The sequence below is a fragment of the Ovis canadensis genome, chromosome 3, assembly GCF_042477335.2.
Source record: "Ovis canadensis isolate MfBH-ARS-UI-01 breed Bighorn chromosome 3, ARS-UI_OviCan_v2, whole genome shotgun sequence".
NCBI classification, from domain to species: domain Eukaryota; kingdom Metazoa; phylum Chordata; class Mammalia; order Artiodactyla; family Bovidae; genus Ovis; species Ovis canadensis.
The window spans coordinates 214,672,059-214,690,000 of NC_091247.1; the positions used below are offsets into that span (position 1 = coordinate 214,672,059).

A 17,942-nucleotide genomic window follows, 5' to 3' on the forward strand; every position below is an offset into this window, starting at 1 on the left:
AATAAAAACCACACAGGAAAGTCACAGGATGAAAATTTGCAATTAAAAAAGTACAGCTGCACCATCTATAAGACACATGGAAGGAGATGAGGTGCAGAAAGAGTTCTTTGGCTTATAATAACAGACAGACTAATTACTTTTTCACTTTGTGAAAGGAGAGTCCTCTGGGGCTGATCCTGAAGGATGCTGTAGAGACCAGGACAACTCGACTGTTCTGTACAACAGTTAGAACTATGAACTGATTATTTTGGATAATGATGTGCTTTGATTTTTTCTCTTTACTTTCTGTCAATCTACTATAGGTTTTTACATTTTTATTGCCACAGGGTTCACATAAAATATCTTATAGATGCAGTAGTCTCTATTACATTGATAACAAATTCATTTCAATCACATACAATCCCCTCCCTGCACTTTCTGTTTTTGATGTCAGAATTTACCTCTGTTTATATTGTATATCACTAACAAAATATCTTTCTCTATTCTGAAAGAGATGGGAATACCAGACCACCTAACCTGCCTCTTGAGAAATCTGTATGCAAGTCAGGAAGCAACAGTTAGAACTGGACATGGAACAACAGACTGGTTCCAAATAGGAAAAGGAGTACGTCAAGGCTGTATATTGTCACCTTGCTTATTTAACTTATATGCAGAGTACACCATGAGAAACGCTGGACTGGAAGAAACACAGGCTGGAATCAAGATTGCTGGGAGAAATATCACTAACCTCAGATATGCAGATGACACCACGCTTATGGCAGAAAGTGAAGAGGAGCTAAAAAGCCTCTTGATGAAAGTGAAAGAGGGAGAGTGAAAAAGTTGGCTTAAAGCTCAACATTCAGAAAACGAAGATCATGGCATCCGGTCCCATCACTTCATGGGAAATAGATGGGGAAACAGTAGAGACAGTGTCAGACTTTATTTTTGGGGGCTCCAAAATCACTGCAGATGGTGACTGTAGCCGTGAAATTAAAAGACGGTTACTCCTTGGAAGAAAAGTTATGACCAACCTAGATAGTATATTCAAAAGCAGAGACATTACTTTGCCAACCAGGGTCCATCTAGTCAAGGCTATGGTTTTTCCTGTGGTCATGTATGGATGTGAAAGTTGGACTGTGAAGTAGGCTGAGCGCCGAAGAATTGATGCGTTTGAACTGTGGTGTTGGAGAAGACTTTTGAGAGTCCCTTGGACTGCAAGGAGATCCAACCAGTCCATTCTGAAGGAGATCAACCCTGGGATTTTTTTGGAAGGAATGATGCTAAAGCTGAAGCTCCAGTACTTTGGCCATGTCATGTGAAGAGCTGACTCATTGGAAAAGACTCTGATGCTGGAAGGGATTGGGGGCAGGAGGAGAAGGGGACTACCCAGGATGAGATGGCTGGATGGCATCACAGACTCGATGGACATGAGTCTGAGTGAACTCCGGGAGATGGTGATGGACAGGGAGGACTGGAGTCTGCGATTCATGGGGTCGCAAAGAGTCGGACACAACTGAGCGACTGAACTGAACTGAAGTAATAGTTATTTTAATACTTCCCCTAGACTGGAGCTAACTGGTTAACACACTACCATATTCAGTGTATTCTGTATTGGATTACACATTTACATTTACAAGTCTTTTATATAATTTCACTTCTTTCATGTAATAATTAACATCCTTCATTTAGCTTGAAGAACTCCCTTCGGCAATCTTGTAAGACAAACCTGTGTTGGTGAGCTCCCTCAACTGTTGTTTGTTTGGGAAACTCTTTATTGCGTCTTCATTTCTGAAAGGCGACCTTCCTGAGAAAAGTGTTCTTGGCTGGCAGGTTTACGTTCATCAGTTTGAATATATTATCCCTTCCTCTCCTGGCTTGACAGGTTTCTTCTCAGAAGTCCACTGATATTCTCAAGGGAATTTCTTTTTTGTGAGCATTTGCTCTTAACTTGATGCTTCTAAAATTCTCTGTTTGGCTTGATTATAAACAATGTGTCTTGGAGACGATCATTTTGAGTGAACTCTGAGGGGTGACCTATTAGCTCCATGAACTCAGAAGCCTAAGTCTCATCAGATGTGTGACTTATCTGGTATTATTTCTTTAAGTACAATCTCTGTCCCTTTCTCCCTTTCTTCTCCTTCTGAGACTCCAATAATGTGCAGGTTGTTACTGTGAACGTTATCCCAGAGTTCACACAGGTTCTTTCACACCTTTTCTTTCTTTTTTCTTCTATGTCCTCTGGCTGGCTAATTTCAATTTTCTTGTCTTGTGCCTCAAAGATTCGTCTGCTGTTGCTGATGCTCTCTGTAGCATTTTTTATTTTGTTGCATTTCATTCATTGCAATCTTAAGCAATACAATTTCTGTTTGGTTCCTTCTCTTTTTTTTGCCTCATTACACAGCTTGAGGGATCTCTGTTTTTGCCTCATTGCACAGTTGCCTGACCAGGATAGAATACAGGCACAGCAGTGAAAGCATCGAATCCTAACCACTAAACCATCAGCAAACTCCCTGTTTGCTTCCGTTTTTATGATTTCAGACTCTGCACTGAAAAAAAAAAAAAAACTGAATTTATTCTGTGGAGCAACTCAATGCCTGGGCACAACTACTCTGTGCTCTGGGACCCACAAACTTCCAATAGGAGCCGGCATGCTACGACTACTGACGCCTGTGCACCTAGAGCCTGTGCTCCACAGCAAGAGAAGCCCCCACGCTGAGGCCTGCTGTCCACAAAGAAGAGCCGTGCCCGCTTGCCGCAACTAGACAAAGCCCATGGGTGTCAACAAAGACCCAGGGAAACCAAAAATTGAAGACAATAATAATAAATAATCATTTTTCAATCTTATTTTGTTCATATTCTTTCCCTGGATTTGATTGTTTATCTGCATTTGGTGGAGTTCCCTGAGCTTCTTGGTGGGTATTCTTTATTTCTTTCATCATATGTCATTTATTTCATCACTTCCCAGTGGTGAGTAGCCATGTGAGCTGCCCTGGGAGAAGTCCTGGGCATCTTCTAATCCCCAAGCACAGCCTAGAACTATGAAGACTGCAAGCGTGACTGTAGGTCGGAGCCCTGGACACCATGCAGAGCCATCAGCCAGGGGCTGGGTGGGTTCACCTCACAACCAGGCCATCACCCTCAGGTCTTATATAAGTTCAGCAGCCTCTCCACATGTCCACAATGGAATTGGGGGGGGGGTGTGAAATGTAATCTTTACTTGGCCACTCCTACATGACAGCTGTCTCTACCCTGAAGAATCAGAGCAGGATCACCTTTACTTTTTCAGTAGTAACCAGATTAAAACAATCTTGAAACAGTTTGTTTTCAGAGAAGCCCATTAGTTTGAAATTCTTCCTTTAGGAATTTAATCATATCAGGCCCCTCCATCCACATCTTTGAAATGTAAATAGACAAACGTACCTGATTTTCCCATCTATCCCTTCTTCTGGATCCCCTCTGTCTAGGTTTCCACTTTCTTACCCTCTTGTCCCACGTGGATTCAGGCTGTGGGTGAGCACCAATTTGCCATCCATCAACTTAGAGAGAGATTTGAGTGGATATAATTTGCTCAGAAGGATAGATAATTAGACAGACAAGAAATGGCAACGTTCTGAAGAAATAGTAGGCAGGGATGGAAAGAATGGATTCATAAGGATTTGAGAACCAACTAGACACGGGAGAAGAGCAAGGAGGAATCTATATCTGCTTGAGGAATAAACAGATCAAGTAACCTAGGGAATGAGAGATGAAAAGGCAGAGGTAGTTACCTAGAGTTAGAGTTTTAATTGGCCCGTGAACACTTAGGCAGGTTAAGGAAAACTGTATCCCTGTTATCCCAACAGCAAACTCCAACTTTGAAACTCACATCCAAGTCTGGTGCCCAAGAACAGGTTAAAACAGGTGATGTGACATCTCAGGGAAGAACATACAGGAATGTTCAGGACTGGGTTTTTTCCATGAGTTTGTGATATGAAAATATCTCCTGCCACCTCAATAAACAAGAAATGTCACAGCTATCAGTGATTTCTGGTCTCCAGTTGTGAGTGAGGGCTCCCAAAACTGATCCAGGGGATGCTGCCACCCCCCATGGTGATTGCTGAGAAGCTGGGGAATGCAAGCAGCAGCCATCTGCCGCTCCTTAAGGTTAACAGGGAACCAGGGTTGCCCCCAGATAGCTGAGCTGCATGTGGAAGGATTGAATCCAGTGATTCCAGAGGCTTGCATCTTCCCACACATAGAGCACTACATTCCTGAACTTGACACCTGATCTTTGATGTTCAGACTCCCTGCTCCCTTTGTTGCAAACTTGTATACAGCCTGACTTCCCCTGCTGACGCTTTGGAGCAGTTTTCTCAAAGCTACTGAGATGCCGTCTCAGGGCTTAGAGTCTTAAGCATTCCCACCAAATAAAATAACTCTACCAGGTTCTGACTATACTTTTCGGTCAACAAAGGCATCTTGCTAGGAAGGAGGGTGTGAATGTGGACCAAGTTTAGATACCTTTTCTAAGCAAGAGTGACCCGGAGCATCTGTGATCCCAGACAAATTCATGGCCTCACTAGCCTTTGAAGGAAGTGAGAAAACAGGACAGTGCACTCATCGTGTATTTCCTTTGAGGTAAATGGTGTTTGAGGACCAATCCTCTAAAAGCATTTGACATGGAACTTGGTAATAATTAACAAAGCAAAAAAAAATTTTACTTTATTCAGAATATTTCATTTTGAGCAATTTCCATATAACACAGTCACAGGTCAGCACTGTTCTGTTGAGATACAGGCAGTTAGAATATCTGCGGCATGATCTTGTATTTAATACAACATCATGGAAAAGTCACTGTGGATGTTCCCAGGGCACTTAGTTCAACATCATCGTACCCAGGGTACCCTTTCTCCCCCTGGAGCAGCCACGGGCTCTCTTCTCCTTCTCCAGGATCAGTTTCCTCTCTAAAGATGTTTAGAGAAGAGCCTGAAAGAGGAAAGAAAGGTATGATTTAGAACAGAGACAAGGGGGCCAGACAGTGAGGAGGAAGCAAGTTAAGCAAGTGGTGATGACAAAGCATCCCTGGGACCCAGGGGTGGGCTCAGACTATTTCACATCAGTTACAGTGAGGACGGATCCCAGCTGTCCTCTCAGATCCAGTCCATTTACTCTCTGGGGCCTCAGCTCCTGTGGAAACCCTGCATCACAGGAGACCTGTGCTCACACAGGAGCTCTGAGAAGACCTGTCTCGGGGCAGTGAAGTGCTAGTTATTCAGTTGTGTCTGAATCTTTGCAACCCTATGAACTGTAGCCCGCCAGGCTCCTCTACCCATGGGATTCTCCAGGCAAGAATACTAGAGTGGGTAGCCATTCCCTTCTCCAGGGGAACTTCCTGATCCAGGGATCAAACCCTGGTCTCCTGCACTGCAGGCAGATTCTTTACCATCTGAGCCACCAGGGAAGCCCATCAAACGCATGAGAAACTGTAGCGAGACTGGACATTGGGGAGCTCAAATTCACCCTTTCCTGGACAGAGACCAAAGATTACATGGGATTAGCTAACCCCACTCACCTGTCTCAGACTTCATCCCATCTTCCTTCTCTGGGGGCACTTCCTCCTCACTCCCCTCAGAAGTAGGAAGAGCCCCAGGCACTGGTACCTCTTCAGCATCATCATAACCCTCACCAAGGGCATAGGTCTTCTGATCTGGGGCTTCTGAGGGCACAGCAGGGGTCAGATGAAACCACAGTAAGTGGGTTGGTCTAGGAAATACCTAAGATCCCCTCTGACCCAGAGTTTCTGAGCTGCTAAATAGAGGCACCAGTCACTCCTTGTTAAGAAAGATTTTTTTCTCTGAGACCATGTTTCATTTTGATGTGTCCATAAACCAAAACATGACTTTACATATCTTAATATTTCCTAACTGAAAATATAGATCTCAAAGCAACTCTCCCACCATTGAGCATTACTAAAGTATTTTGACAAACTGTGTTTACAGATGTTATTTTTAAAACCAATGTGTGTCTCTTGTGATTCAGAACTCAGAGAGCCCAGCGCCAAATGTGAGACCTCACAGATCAGCCAGAGAAGGAGAAGGACAGACCCGATCTGGACACAAGGGATCCCTCTGGTCCATCAGAGGAAGACTGTTCCCCTTACATCTCCTCTCTATGAGGAGGGAAACTCTCCTCCGCAACACTCAGCTGACGCAGGTCCATTTCGATTACCTGGAGCGGATCTGGAGTCATTGTTGTCCTCACCATCTGACAGGAAGCCTAAAGTGGAGAAAAACAACACACAGAATGAGCCTCCCACACCCACGGGACCTGAGTTAAGGCTGAGAAGGGGCAGGTCTGGCTCTTGCAGTGTAGACAGAGGCTGGGGGCTCACAGGGCTGTGAGAGGCCATCCTGCCACTTTGGAGAGCCACCTCTGTGAGCCTGGGGAACGTATGGGTCTGCAGATGCTGAGGAAATGCCCACACCCAGTGGGTGTGGCAACCAGGGGTCCCAGGAGGGCAGACAGAGACACCCACCTGGGCTGCCCAGAAGACTCTCCTTCTGAGTCACAAGGTGATCGAGCTCCTCATACATGGCTTCAGCAAGAGCATCTTCATAGCTGGATAAGGCTGAGAGATCCCCCAGCAGATCAGAGATGCTGCCCCAGACACCCTGATCCAGCAGGCTGAGAGATCCTCTAGCAGGTCAGAGGTGCTGCCCCAGACACCCCGGTCCAGCAGGCCCACACTTTATCTCCCCGATGTTCACATGGAGGCTGCCTGGACCTCTGCATCATCTTCCACCCCGTGCACCATGTCAGCACATCTGACCTGAATTCACAGCTTAGCCCCGACTCTGTCTGCTCTCATAGGAGAGGCCATGACTTATGAGATTCACGCCCCAGTCCTAAGAATCTGTCTACTCACCGCTTAGAGCTCAGCATGGAGTGCATGGAGTTCTTCAGACTCACAACAGAGACCTGGCCCAGGTTCCCCTCCTCACACCTGCCCCATCTCCTGCCTCCACACACTCTCCCTGGTCCCCAGTTCCCCCTGCAGCCCACCTCTGCGCTCTGCTCTCCATCTGAACACCTGAGTCACCAGGATGACGAGGACCAGGAAGAGAAGGGACCCCAGGATGAGGCAGAGGACCCCAGGCAAGGAGAAGATGCCAGGGAGAGGACTTGAAACTGGTCTGGACCCTAAAGAGAACAAGGCAACAGGGTGGGGAGAAGGTCCTGGGCACAGAGGAACCCCCTGTGCCAGCATTTCCAGGGACTCCAGACAATGGCATCCCAGCCTCAGACACAGGTGCACTGACAGTGACCTGGCTGCCCCGGGTCTCGTCCTGAGATGGGTCAGCTCCACGCCAGCCATTGGGGCCCCAAAGCAGAGCTGGAGATTGTCAGGGAGCTGCCCTGCCAAGACAGCCTCTGAGGACCCAGCTCATCTCTTCTCCTTGGGCTTCAGGAGACAGAGCAGCAAACAGTCCCGGGACCTGTACCTCGCTGATGAGGAGCAACACTCAGAGGCCGGTGGGAGAACCTTAGATTCTGCAACACAGGAACCAGTCTCCCTTGGACCCCAGTCATGAGAAAAGTGTGGCCCCAGGAACCAAGGCAGAGGAGTTCCCCAACATAACGCCCTGGGCTCCTCCCCACCAGCCAGGGCTCCTCAGGCTCTTTCCTCTCCTGAGCTGTCAGAGAGCCACAGAACAGGTCCCCAGACCTGAGTATCCTCTCCAGCCCATGGATGTTCACAGTACCTGCTGGAGTCGGGGGCAATGTTTTCCTTACACCTAAAGAGAAAATCAGCAGTGTGAGGAGAGGGAATTGGCCAGAATGCAGGCAAACCCATTTTCCCCTCCTGAGCCTGAAATCAGACCTCAGCCTCCACAACACCAGTGTCCCGTCCTCCCAGCTCCCCCGTCCTAGATCCGAGCCCCAGGACCTGGACACTGTCTGAATACACACTCCCCACCATGCCCAGTCCAACCCACTGCCCCACCCCCACTGCCCCAGCTCACCCAGGGTGGACCCCGAGCCCCTCGCTCACCAGAGCACCTCACACCAGCGTCCTCCTCGTGTTTGCAGTCGCTCTGCCCCCAGGGCTCCGCAGCACAGTCCCACAGGGAGGACTCCCGGCCCCCGCACCGCACCTCGTCCAGCCAGATGCTCCCATTTCCAGGGCCGAATGTCGCCGCTCGCAAAGCTTCCAGGGCCTGGCCACAGCCCAGCTGCTGACACACCACCTCGGCCTCTGCCAGGCTCCAGGAGTCATCGCACACGGTGCCCCAGGAGCCGCTGTGCCAGACCTCCACCCGCCCTGAGCACTCGCTGTCTCCTCCCCTGAGCCGGAGCTTCTCCCTGTCTGAAAAGGCAGCAGCCCCTCCTGTGACTCCCCTGGTGGGAAGAAGGAGCCCCTGGGAGCCACGAGGGCGGGGCGGGTGCGGGGCTGACACACCTGTGCAGGGGGCAGCAGTTGGACAGCTCTTGGGTCTTCTTCCTGCAAACAAGAAGGAAACACTGGATCAGGAATAGCTGGGGTTGGTCTTGTCCCAAAATAAGATTATCTAAGGCCCTTGGGTCAGTGCAAATGACACATGAAAACACAGGCTCATTCATTAACTCCTGGGCTGAAACATTCACTGCATCTGATCACCAGCTGAAATTACTTTAAATATTTACTTGTTTATCAGTCTTCACACCCCACAGCAAATATAAACACAGCCATCTACAAATGTACACATACGCCCCTCTGAATAAAAGGTCCATTAGAAGAAGGACCTTGTATATCTTATATGCGCCTTGTTTCTGCTATTAGGACAGTGCCTGCACATTGTATGCACTCATCCAACAAGTATCTATGGAAAACCTTTTCTAAATACCTAGATAAGGGCTTGATAAATAGTTATTGAATGAATGAATAGATGAATAAAATTCAGTAAAATAAAACTTCTTTAAATTCACGCTAATCAGTGAAATAGTAAACCAAATATCAGTGACTGGTAATAACCTATGATAATAGCTCATAGTAAAAGTGATCAGTCCAGTTAATTTATACTCAAAATCTCACATGCTGCTGCTGCGGCTGCAGCTAAGTTGCTTCAGTCGTGTCCAACTCTGTGCGACCCCATAGACGGCAGCCCACCAGGCTCCTCCGTCCCTGGGATTCTCCAGGCAAGAACACTGGAGTGGGTTGCCATGTCCTTCTCCAATGCATGAAAGTGAAGAGAGAAAGTGAAGTCGCTCAGTCGTGTCCAACTCTTAGCGGCCCCATGGACTGCAGCCTACCAGGCTCCGCCACCCATGGGATTTTCCAGGCAAGGGTACTGGAGTGGGTCGCCATTGCCTTCTCCAAAATCTCACATACGTAATTTTAATGGAAAATTATTAAATAGATTATAAGCTGCTCTTACCTACTATTCAGTGTGACAAGTGGGCAAGTGAAGACTACTGTTGTAAAAGGAAACTCTTTTTTAAATTTATTTTTAATTGGAAGATAATTGATCTACAATGCAGTGTTGGTTATGTGTCTGTATGTGTTAGTTGCTTAGTCGTGGCTGACTCTTTGTGACCTACGGAATGCAGCCCACCAGGCTACACTGTCCATAGGATTTTCCAGGGAAGAATACTGGAGTAGATTGCCATTCCTTTCTCCACTGGATCTTCCCTATCCAGGAATCGAACCCAGGTCTCCTGCATTGCAGCCAGTTTCTTTGCTGCCTGAACCACCACAAAAGCCCATAGTGTTGGTTAGGATCTCTTAAAAAGGAAATATACAGGAAAGACTTAGTAGAATTCTAAGATATATGTACACATATATGTACACACTGAGTAAGGCAGAAATTTTTGCAATAGAGTAAAAAAAAAAAACCTACTGAGAAAAATTTGTATTGAGAAGATGCAGAAATAAAAACAAGAGACTGAAAAGTATGTATAAAAGAATTGAAGCTGAGAGAAATAAATACAAATTCAAAGCAACACAAAGAAACAGAAAGGTAAATAGTACCTGTCGTAAAGTATCAAAATTTGTATATTCTTTCCAGATCATCCTATCAAACCTCCTACCCACTCTATGCAGAGAATCTCTGAGAAAATGGTGGCAGGACCTTTGTGAGCGGGTTGCTGATTTTCATGGTCAAAGACTTTACCATCTCTCCATTCTCAGTGTTTAATTGTAGGAAGAATATCATCAATAAAAGGTCTAATAATTTAATGCCTCTTTGGCCTCAAATGGAAAAGACAAAGAGATGAAAAAAGAGAGGCAAGGAAGGGATTGAGCCTCTGCTTTTGAAATATCTCTCGCCATATTCTTAGCGGTGGGTTTCAGGCAACAGCCAGCATACCATTCAAGGTGTACTGTGTACTTGTGAATGGGGTGTGTGTGTCTGTGTATGTGGAGGGGGAGGGAAGGAGAGAGAGAAACAGAGAGAGAGAAATGTTGAAGGAAGTAAGGTGCTATGGTTTAACTATTTGTCACCATCCCCAACATTTATTTATTTCATTCAACATTTATTTTCAAAATCCCAGTTCCCAGTGTAACAATATTTAGTGGTGGAGCCTTCTCAAACTCTTCCAAAAACAGAAGAAAGAAACACATCCAAACTCATTTTATGAGGCCAACATTATTCTGATACGAAAACCAGATAAGGACACCACAAGAAAAGAAAATTATGGGCTAATACTCTGATAAATATAGGTGCAAGAATCCTCAACAAAATATTAGAAAACTGAATCTGACAATACACTAAAAGAATCATACACCATGATCAAGTGATGTTTGTTCCAAGGATGCAAGGATAATTCAACATTCACAAACTAATCAATGTGATACACCAAATACAGAAAACGAAGGTGAAAATCATATCTCAAAGGATGCAGAAAAAATGTTTGACAAATTCAAAATCCATTTATGATAAAAACTCTTTTACAAAGTAGTTATAGAAGGATTGCATCTCAATATAATTCAGGCCATATGAGCAGTTCACAGCTAATATCATACTTGACTGTAAAAAACCGAAAGCTTTTCCTCTGAAATCAGACACAAGACAAAATCATCCACTCTCACCACTTTTACTCCACTTAGTTCTGGCAGCCCCGTCCAGACCCATCAGGCAATGGAAAGAAACTCAGGATCCAAATCTGAAAGGGAGAGGCGAAACTGACACTACGTGCAGATTGGAAAGTGAAGTGCTAGCCGCTCAGTCGTGTCTGACTCTGCGACCGCAAGGGCTGCAGCCCGCCAGGCCCACTGGGGTTCTCCAGGCAAGAATACTGGAGTGGGTTGCCGTTCCCTCCTCCAGGGGATCTTCCCGACCCAGGGACTGAACCCAGGTCTCTTGCATTCCAGATGGATTCTTTGCCATCAGAGTCATGAGAAAGGAGACTCCCTTACATGATATTATATATAGAAACCCCAAAGACTTCACCAAAAATATGAGAAATAATACACTCAGTAAAGTTGTAGAATGAAAAATCTATATACAAAAATCAGTTGCATTTCTACGCACTAACAACAAAACTGCCATGAGGAGAAACTGAGAAAACAATTCTATTTACATTTGCATGAAGATGAATAAAATATCTAGGAATAAATTTAACCAAGGAGGTGAAAGACCTGTACACTGAAAACTATAAGATATTGATGGAAGTTACTCAAGATGACTCAAATAAATGGAAAGATATTCTGTGCTCATGGATTGGAAATCTAATATTATTAACATGCCCATTACTACCCAAAGCATTCTACAGATTCACTGCAATCCTTACCAAAATTTCAATGGAAATTTTCACAGATATAGACAAACAATCCTAAAATTTGCATGGAACCACAAAAGACGCTGAATACCAAAGCATCTTGAGAAAGAGTAATAAACCGGGAAGTGTCATACTTCCTGTTTCTAACTATATTACAAAGCTATATTAGTCAAAACAGTATGTTGTTGGTATAAAAATGGACACAGAGATCAATGGAACACAACAGAGAGCTCAGAAATAAACCCACATTTGTATGGTCAATTAATTTTTTACAAAGAAGCCAAGAACATATCATGAGGAAAGGACACTTTTTTCAGTAAATGGCATTGGGAAAACCTGACAGCCACATGCAAAAGAATGAAACTGATCCACTATCTTACACCACACACAAAATTAACTCAAAATAGATTAAAGACTTGATCACAAGTCCTGAAGCCATAAAATTTCTACAGGAAAAAAAAAAAAAAACAGAAAATAAAATCATTGACATCAGTCTTCGTGAGGATTTTTTGGATTTGACACCAAAATCAAAGGGAACAAGACTAAAAACAAGCAGTTAGGACCACATAAGGCTACAAAGCTTCTGCCCAGTTAAGGAAACCATCAAGAAAATGAAAAAGCAACCTATGGAACTGGAGAAAATATTTACATATTATATTTCTGATAAAGATTAGTATCCAAAATACACAAGGAACTCACACAACTCAGCAGCAAAAATCAAACAATATGACTTTCCAAAAGTGGGCGGAGAAACTGATAAATATTTTTTTTAAAGAATACATGCAACTTGACAATAGGTACATGAAAACGTGCTCAACACTGCTAATCATCAGAAAATACAAATCAAAACCACAATGAGATATGACCTCATATCCTCTAGAAAGGCTTTTATCAAAAAGAAGAAATAACAGGAGTTGAGGAGAATGTGAAGAGGCAGGAAAGTTTTTGCACAGTTAGAGGGAATGTAAGTTGATGCAGCCCCTATGGAAACAGTATTGAGGTGCATCAAAAATTAAAAATAGAACTGCCATATGATTTAGCAGTTTCACTTTGGGGTATTTATCTGAAGGAAACACTAACTTGAAAACCCAGTGTTCACTGCAGCAATATTTGTTCAGTTGACAGGTTGTGTCTGACTCTTTGCAACCCCATGGACTGCAGCATGCCAGGTTCCTCAGTCCTTCACTATCTCCCAAAGTTTGCTCAAATTCATGTCCACTGAATTGGTAATGCTATCTAACTATCTCATCCTCTGTGGCCCACTTCTCCTTTTGCCTTCAGTCTTTCTCAGCATCAGGGTATTTTCCAACGAGTCAGCTCTTCGCATCAGGTGGCAGAAGTACTGGAGCTTCAGCTTCAGCATCAGTCCTTCCAATGAATATTCAGAGTTGATTGCCTTTAGGATGGACTAGGTGGATCTCCTTGTTGTCCAAGGAACTCACAATTCACTTGTGGCATCCAAGCACCACAATTCAAAAGCATCAACTCTTTGGCGATCAGCTTCTTTATAATCCAACTCTCACATCCATATATGACTACTGAAATAAACACAACTTTGACTATATGGACCTTTGTCAGCAAAGTGATGGCTCTGCTTTTTAATACTCTGTCTTGGTGTGTCATAGCTTTCCTTCCAAGGAGCAAGCTTCTTTTAATCTCATGGCTACAGTCACCATCAGCAGTGATTTGGGGGCCCAAGAAAAGAAAATCTTTCTGTATCCAACTTCTCTCTTTTTATTTGCCATGGAGTGATGGGGCCAGATGCCATGATCTTAATTTTTAGAATGTTGAATGTTGAGCTTTAAGCCAACTTTTTCACCCTCCTCTTTCACCCTCAACAAGAAGCTCTTTATTTCGTCTTCTCTTTCTTCCAATAGAGTGATGTCATCTGCGTATCTGAGGTTGTTGATATCTCTCACAGCAACCTTGATTCCAGCTTCTGATTCATTCAGCCTGGCATTTCCCATGATGTACTCTACATATAACTTAAATAAACAGGGTGACAATATACAGCCTTGACGAATTCCTTTCCCAATTTTGAACCAGTCGGTTGTTTATGTCCAGTTACAACTGTTGCTTCTTGACCTGCAAACAGGTTTCTCAGGAGGCAGGTAAGGTGGTCTGGTATTCTCATCTCTTTAAGAATTTTCCACAGTTCGTTGTGATCCACATGGTCAAAGGCTTTAGTCTAGTCAATGAAGCAGATGTTTTTCTGGAGTTCTCTTGCTTACTCTATGATCCAACAAATGTTGGCAATTTGATCTCTGGTTCCTCTGCCTTTTCTAAACCCAGCTTGTACATCTTGGAAGTTCTCAGTTCACTTATTGCTGAAGCCTAGCTTGAAAGACTTTGAGCATAACCTTGCTGGCATGTGAAATGAGCACAATTGTGCAGCAGTTTGAACATTCTTTGGCATTGCCCTTCTTCAGGACTGGAATGAAAATTGACCTTCTCCAGTCTTGTGACCACTGATGAATTTTCCAAATTTACTGATATATTGACTGCAGCATTTTAACAGCATTACTTTATAGTATTTTATAGCAATATATACAAGAGCCAAGCAAGGTAAGTCTTCACTGATGGATGAATGGATAAAGAAAATGTAATACAGACATGTATCCACCCATAAAAAAGAAGATAATTTTGCCTGTTTCAACAAGGATGGACCTTGAGGGCATTATGTTAGGTGAAGCAAATCAGACAGAGATAGAAAAATACCATAAAATCTCATTGATATGTGTAATCATAAAACAAAAAGCAAGTTCAGAGATGCTGAGTAGTTGGTGGCTGCCAGAGGCGGAGAATTTGGTGTGGGCAAATGTGGTCAAAAGGTATAAACTTGAGTTATGAAATTAATAGGTGAAGACATATAACTTACAGCATGGTGACTATAGTGAATACCATACTGTCTATTTGAAAGATGATGAGAAAATACATCTTAAACATCCTCATCATATAAGAAAAATATTTAACTATATATATGGTTATGGATATAACTAGACTTACTGTAGTGATCATTTGTCAATATACACAAATATATAAGCATTATGTTATATACAGCAAACAATGTAATGTTATATCAATTATATCAATTAAAAACTTTTAATAAAGCAAGTTTGGAACATGTGGCTTAAATTAGATCCATCCAACTTCATTCTATAAACTCAACTTAAACGTATCACTTGGATTTTAAAATATCAAATCTCACTAATAACTTCCTACAGGGTTGGGACAGACACAGAAACAGACATAAGTCACCTGCACACGAGATGTAGGCTTCCTCCTTTGGAGAGCATGAACTGTATTTCCAGGGGTCAGAAGGACATTGCCAGAGAGAGGTATCAGTTTTCTGACATTGGATTCCATCTACCCACCGGGGTCTAGAACCTTCCCTGAGACCAACAGAAGTGTTGAGACTTCCACTGTCCCCACAGCCAAGCTGTCTGCAGATGATGGACACAGTGATGTCTTCCATGGGGCTGCGGCAGACACTGCCCCAGGTCCCATTGTAGAAAACTTCCAGCCACCCAGCACACTGCTGGTCCTCGCTCACCATCCTGAGGGCCAGGAACTCTGAGATTGAAAGAGAGGAGACAGGACACAGTGAGCACCCCACACAGTGCTCTGGGTTTTCCTCTCTCCCCAAACTTTTGAGCACTCATCTGTGACCCGGCTGAGGAAGCAAATCCACTAGATGACCAGAGTGAAACCTGTCTCCTTTTCATCCGACTTTGTCCATTTGTGTCTATCTTTCTAAATATTTCTACCACCGTGATGTAGTGGATATGAACTGAGGAAGACCAACCTGGACACCTGCAGGGAGAGAGAGCTGACTCCTGCTTCCTGACAAAACATCTAAAAGAGTGTATGAAAGGGATGTGATGTGGACAGTGTGGAGGCAGATAGAGTAATGGACCTGTGACTGTTTCCTTATCTGGCAAAGGGGACTTTACAGATGTGATTAAGGTAAGGACCTTGAGATTACCCTCAAATATGATGGATTAACCACCTGACCACAGTCTAATCACAGTCTTAGACTCACTATCCTTTAGGGTGGAACACTTTTCCTCGTTCTGGTTAGAGGGAGATGTGAATATGGATAACAGTTAGAGAGGTGGAGCATTGCTGGTCTGATGATGAACAGAAGGGGGTTATGAACGAAGGCAGGCAGGCAGGCAGTTTTTAGAAGCTTGAAAAGACAAGAAACAGATTCTTTCCCAGAGGCTCAGAGGTGATGTGACCCTACTGAAACCTTGATCCCCATTCAGTGAGAATCCTGCTGGACATCTAAGCTACAGAAGTATAAGGAAGTAAATGTGTCGTTTTAAACCATTAACTATGTGGTAATTTGTTACAAAACAAAAAAACTAGCACCTTGGCTTTAAGACTTCTCTACCATATGTACCAGAAGAGTGAGCCCCGGTTTCAAGGAAAACTGAGAAAAGGCTCTGCCAGGAAACACTACTGAGGAGAAAAGACCAGAATCTCAGCTGCTGCAGGAGGCAGTGAAAGCACCCCGTCTTCACGTCTGCTGGAAACACAGGCTTCATGGGAGGAAGCCTCCTTCTCTGGTCCTTTCAGCATCTCTCCCTCAGGGTTCAGACCCCCGTCCTCCAGGGCCCCACCCCTCCCCCAGCCTGTGGACAGTGTGGAGCGCTGACCTGAGCAGATGACCCCCGCGTCCTCCTTGTGTCTGCAGTCGTGCCGCCCCCAGCCCCGGGAAGGGCACCTCCACACGTGGGACTCATTTCCTGTGCAGTTCAGGTCGTCCAGCCAGATGGGCCCTGATCCTGCCCCGAAGTGAGCAGACCCCGTGGCATTAAGGGCTTCTCCACAGCCCAGCTGCCTGCACACCACGCGGGCATCGTCCAGGTCCCAGCCGTCATCACAGATGGTGCCCCAGGAGTCCTGGGCAAGGATCTCCACTCTCCCGGCACAGGGACCGCCCCCGTCCACCAGGCGGAGCTGCCTGCTGTCTGAGGAGAGAGAAATGGGACAATGAAGCCTTGACCTGGGGAATGAGAAGGGTCCTCTGTTTGTGGGACCCTCACCTGAGCAGTAGGGGGCGCTCTCCTCTGAGGCTGCAGACCCTGCTTGTTCAGACACGGAGTCATTGCACTGGGGCAGCACCTGGGTGTGGTTTCCTGAAAAAAAAGATCGATGATTAGAGCGTTGGGAGGGTTGAAGAACAGGAAACTCAGTTAAGCAAAATAATTTTTAGGAGGGGAGGGGAGTTTGGGGGGAAATGGATACATGTATATGTATGGCTGAGTCCCTGCCTATTCACCTGAAACTGTAACAACATTGTTAATCGGCTAATCCCAACACAAAGTAAAAAGTTCAAAATATAATAATAAAAATAATAACGACCTAGTGATGGAGCTGAGATGAAAGCTGTAACATACCAGTAAAGTTGCCATAATCTTAGTGTTCCCTTTCTCCATGAAGAGCCCTGGTCCTGACAATGCCACAATTCCTGTTTTAAGCCAAGCTTTCCCCTAAGAATGAGTTAAATAAGTTGCTCTATCCTTAATCTACCCCTAAATAGAAGCAAAACAAAATCCTTTCTGAAGGATTTGTACAATTTTTTATCTACAATGTTTGTGATTTTAAAAACACTTATATAAAAGAGATCTCATGGAAAACAAGAGGGAAAAGAAACATTTAAAAAATTTCCCAAGGTATTTGGCTCTTAGAGTTACCTGACAGAGAGTTTATTTTATTTATTTTCATTAATTTTTATTTGAGCATAATTGCTTTACAACGTTGTGGTAGCCTCTGCTGTACAGAAAATTTAATACGATATATATACATGTAAGGGTTTCCTAGGTGACTCAGTGGTAGAAAAATCTGCCTGCCAAATAGGAGATGGGGTTCCATCCCTGGTTGGGAAGATCCTCTAGGGAAAGAAATGGCAATCCACTCCAGTATTCTTGCCTGGGAAATCCTATGGACAAAGGAGTGTTGCAGTCCATTGGGTCACAAAAGAGTCAGATGCAACTCAGCGACCAAACACAATGACACATATATATATATATCCCCTCTTCCTTGGATTTGCTTCCTATTTAGATCACCACAGAGCACTGAGTAGAGTTCCCTATGCTATACAATAGGTTGTTATTTATCTATTTTATGTGTTCAGTTCAGTCTCTCAGTAGTGTCTGACTCATAAAGACCCCATGAACTGCAGCATGCCAGGCCTCCCTGTCCATCACCAACTCCCGGAG

At 44.4% G+C, this 17,942-nt stretch overlaps 1 protein-coding gene across 1 annotated transcript in view; it reads right to left on the reverse strand.

The window, feature by feature from the left end:
- Positions 1 to 4,648: 4,648 nt before the first annotated feature.
- LOC138437863 (scavenger receptor cysteine-rich domain-containing protein DMBT1-like) overlaps positions 4,649 to 17,942 on the reverse strand; it is a 226,394-nt gene continuing 213,100 nt past the window's right edge. The window contains 11 exon segments of the mRNA XM_069585832.1: positions 4,649 to 4,944; positions 5,531 to 5,674; positions 6,187 to 6,234; positions 6,494 to 6,586; positions 7,021 to 7,158; positions 7,722 to 7,754; positions 8,012 to 8,326; positions 8,420 to 8,461; positions 14,974 to 15,288; positions 16,377 to 16,691; positions 16,767 to 16,859. Coding sequence (XP_069441933.1) covers positions 4,799 to 4,944; positions 5,531 to 5,674; positions 6,187 to 6,234; positions 6,494 to 6,586; positions 7,021 to 7,158; positions 7,722 to 7,754; positions 8,012 to 8,326; positions 8,420 to 8,461; positions 14,974 to 15,288; positions 16,377 to 16,691; positions 16,767 to 16,859 — 1,682 coding nt within the window. The 3' untranslated portion in view covers positions 4,649 to 4,798.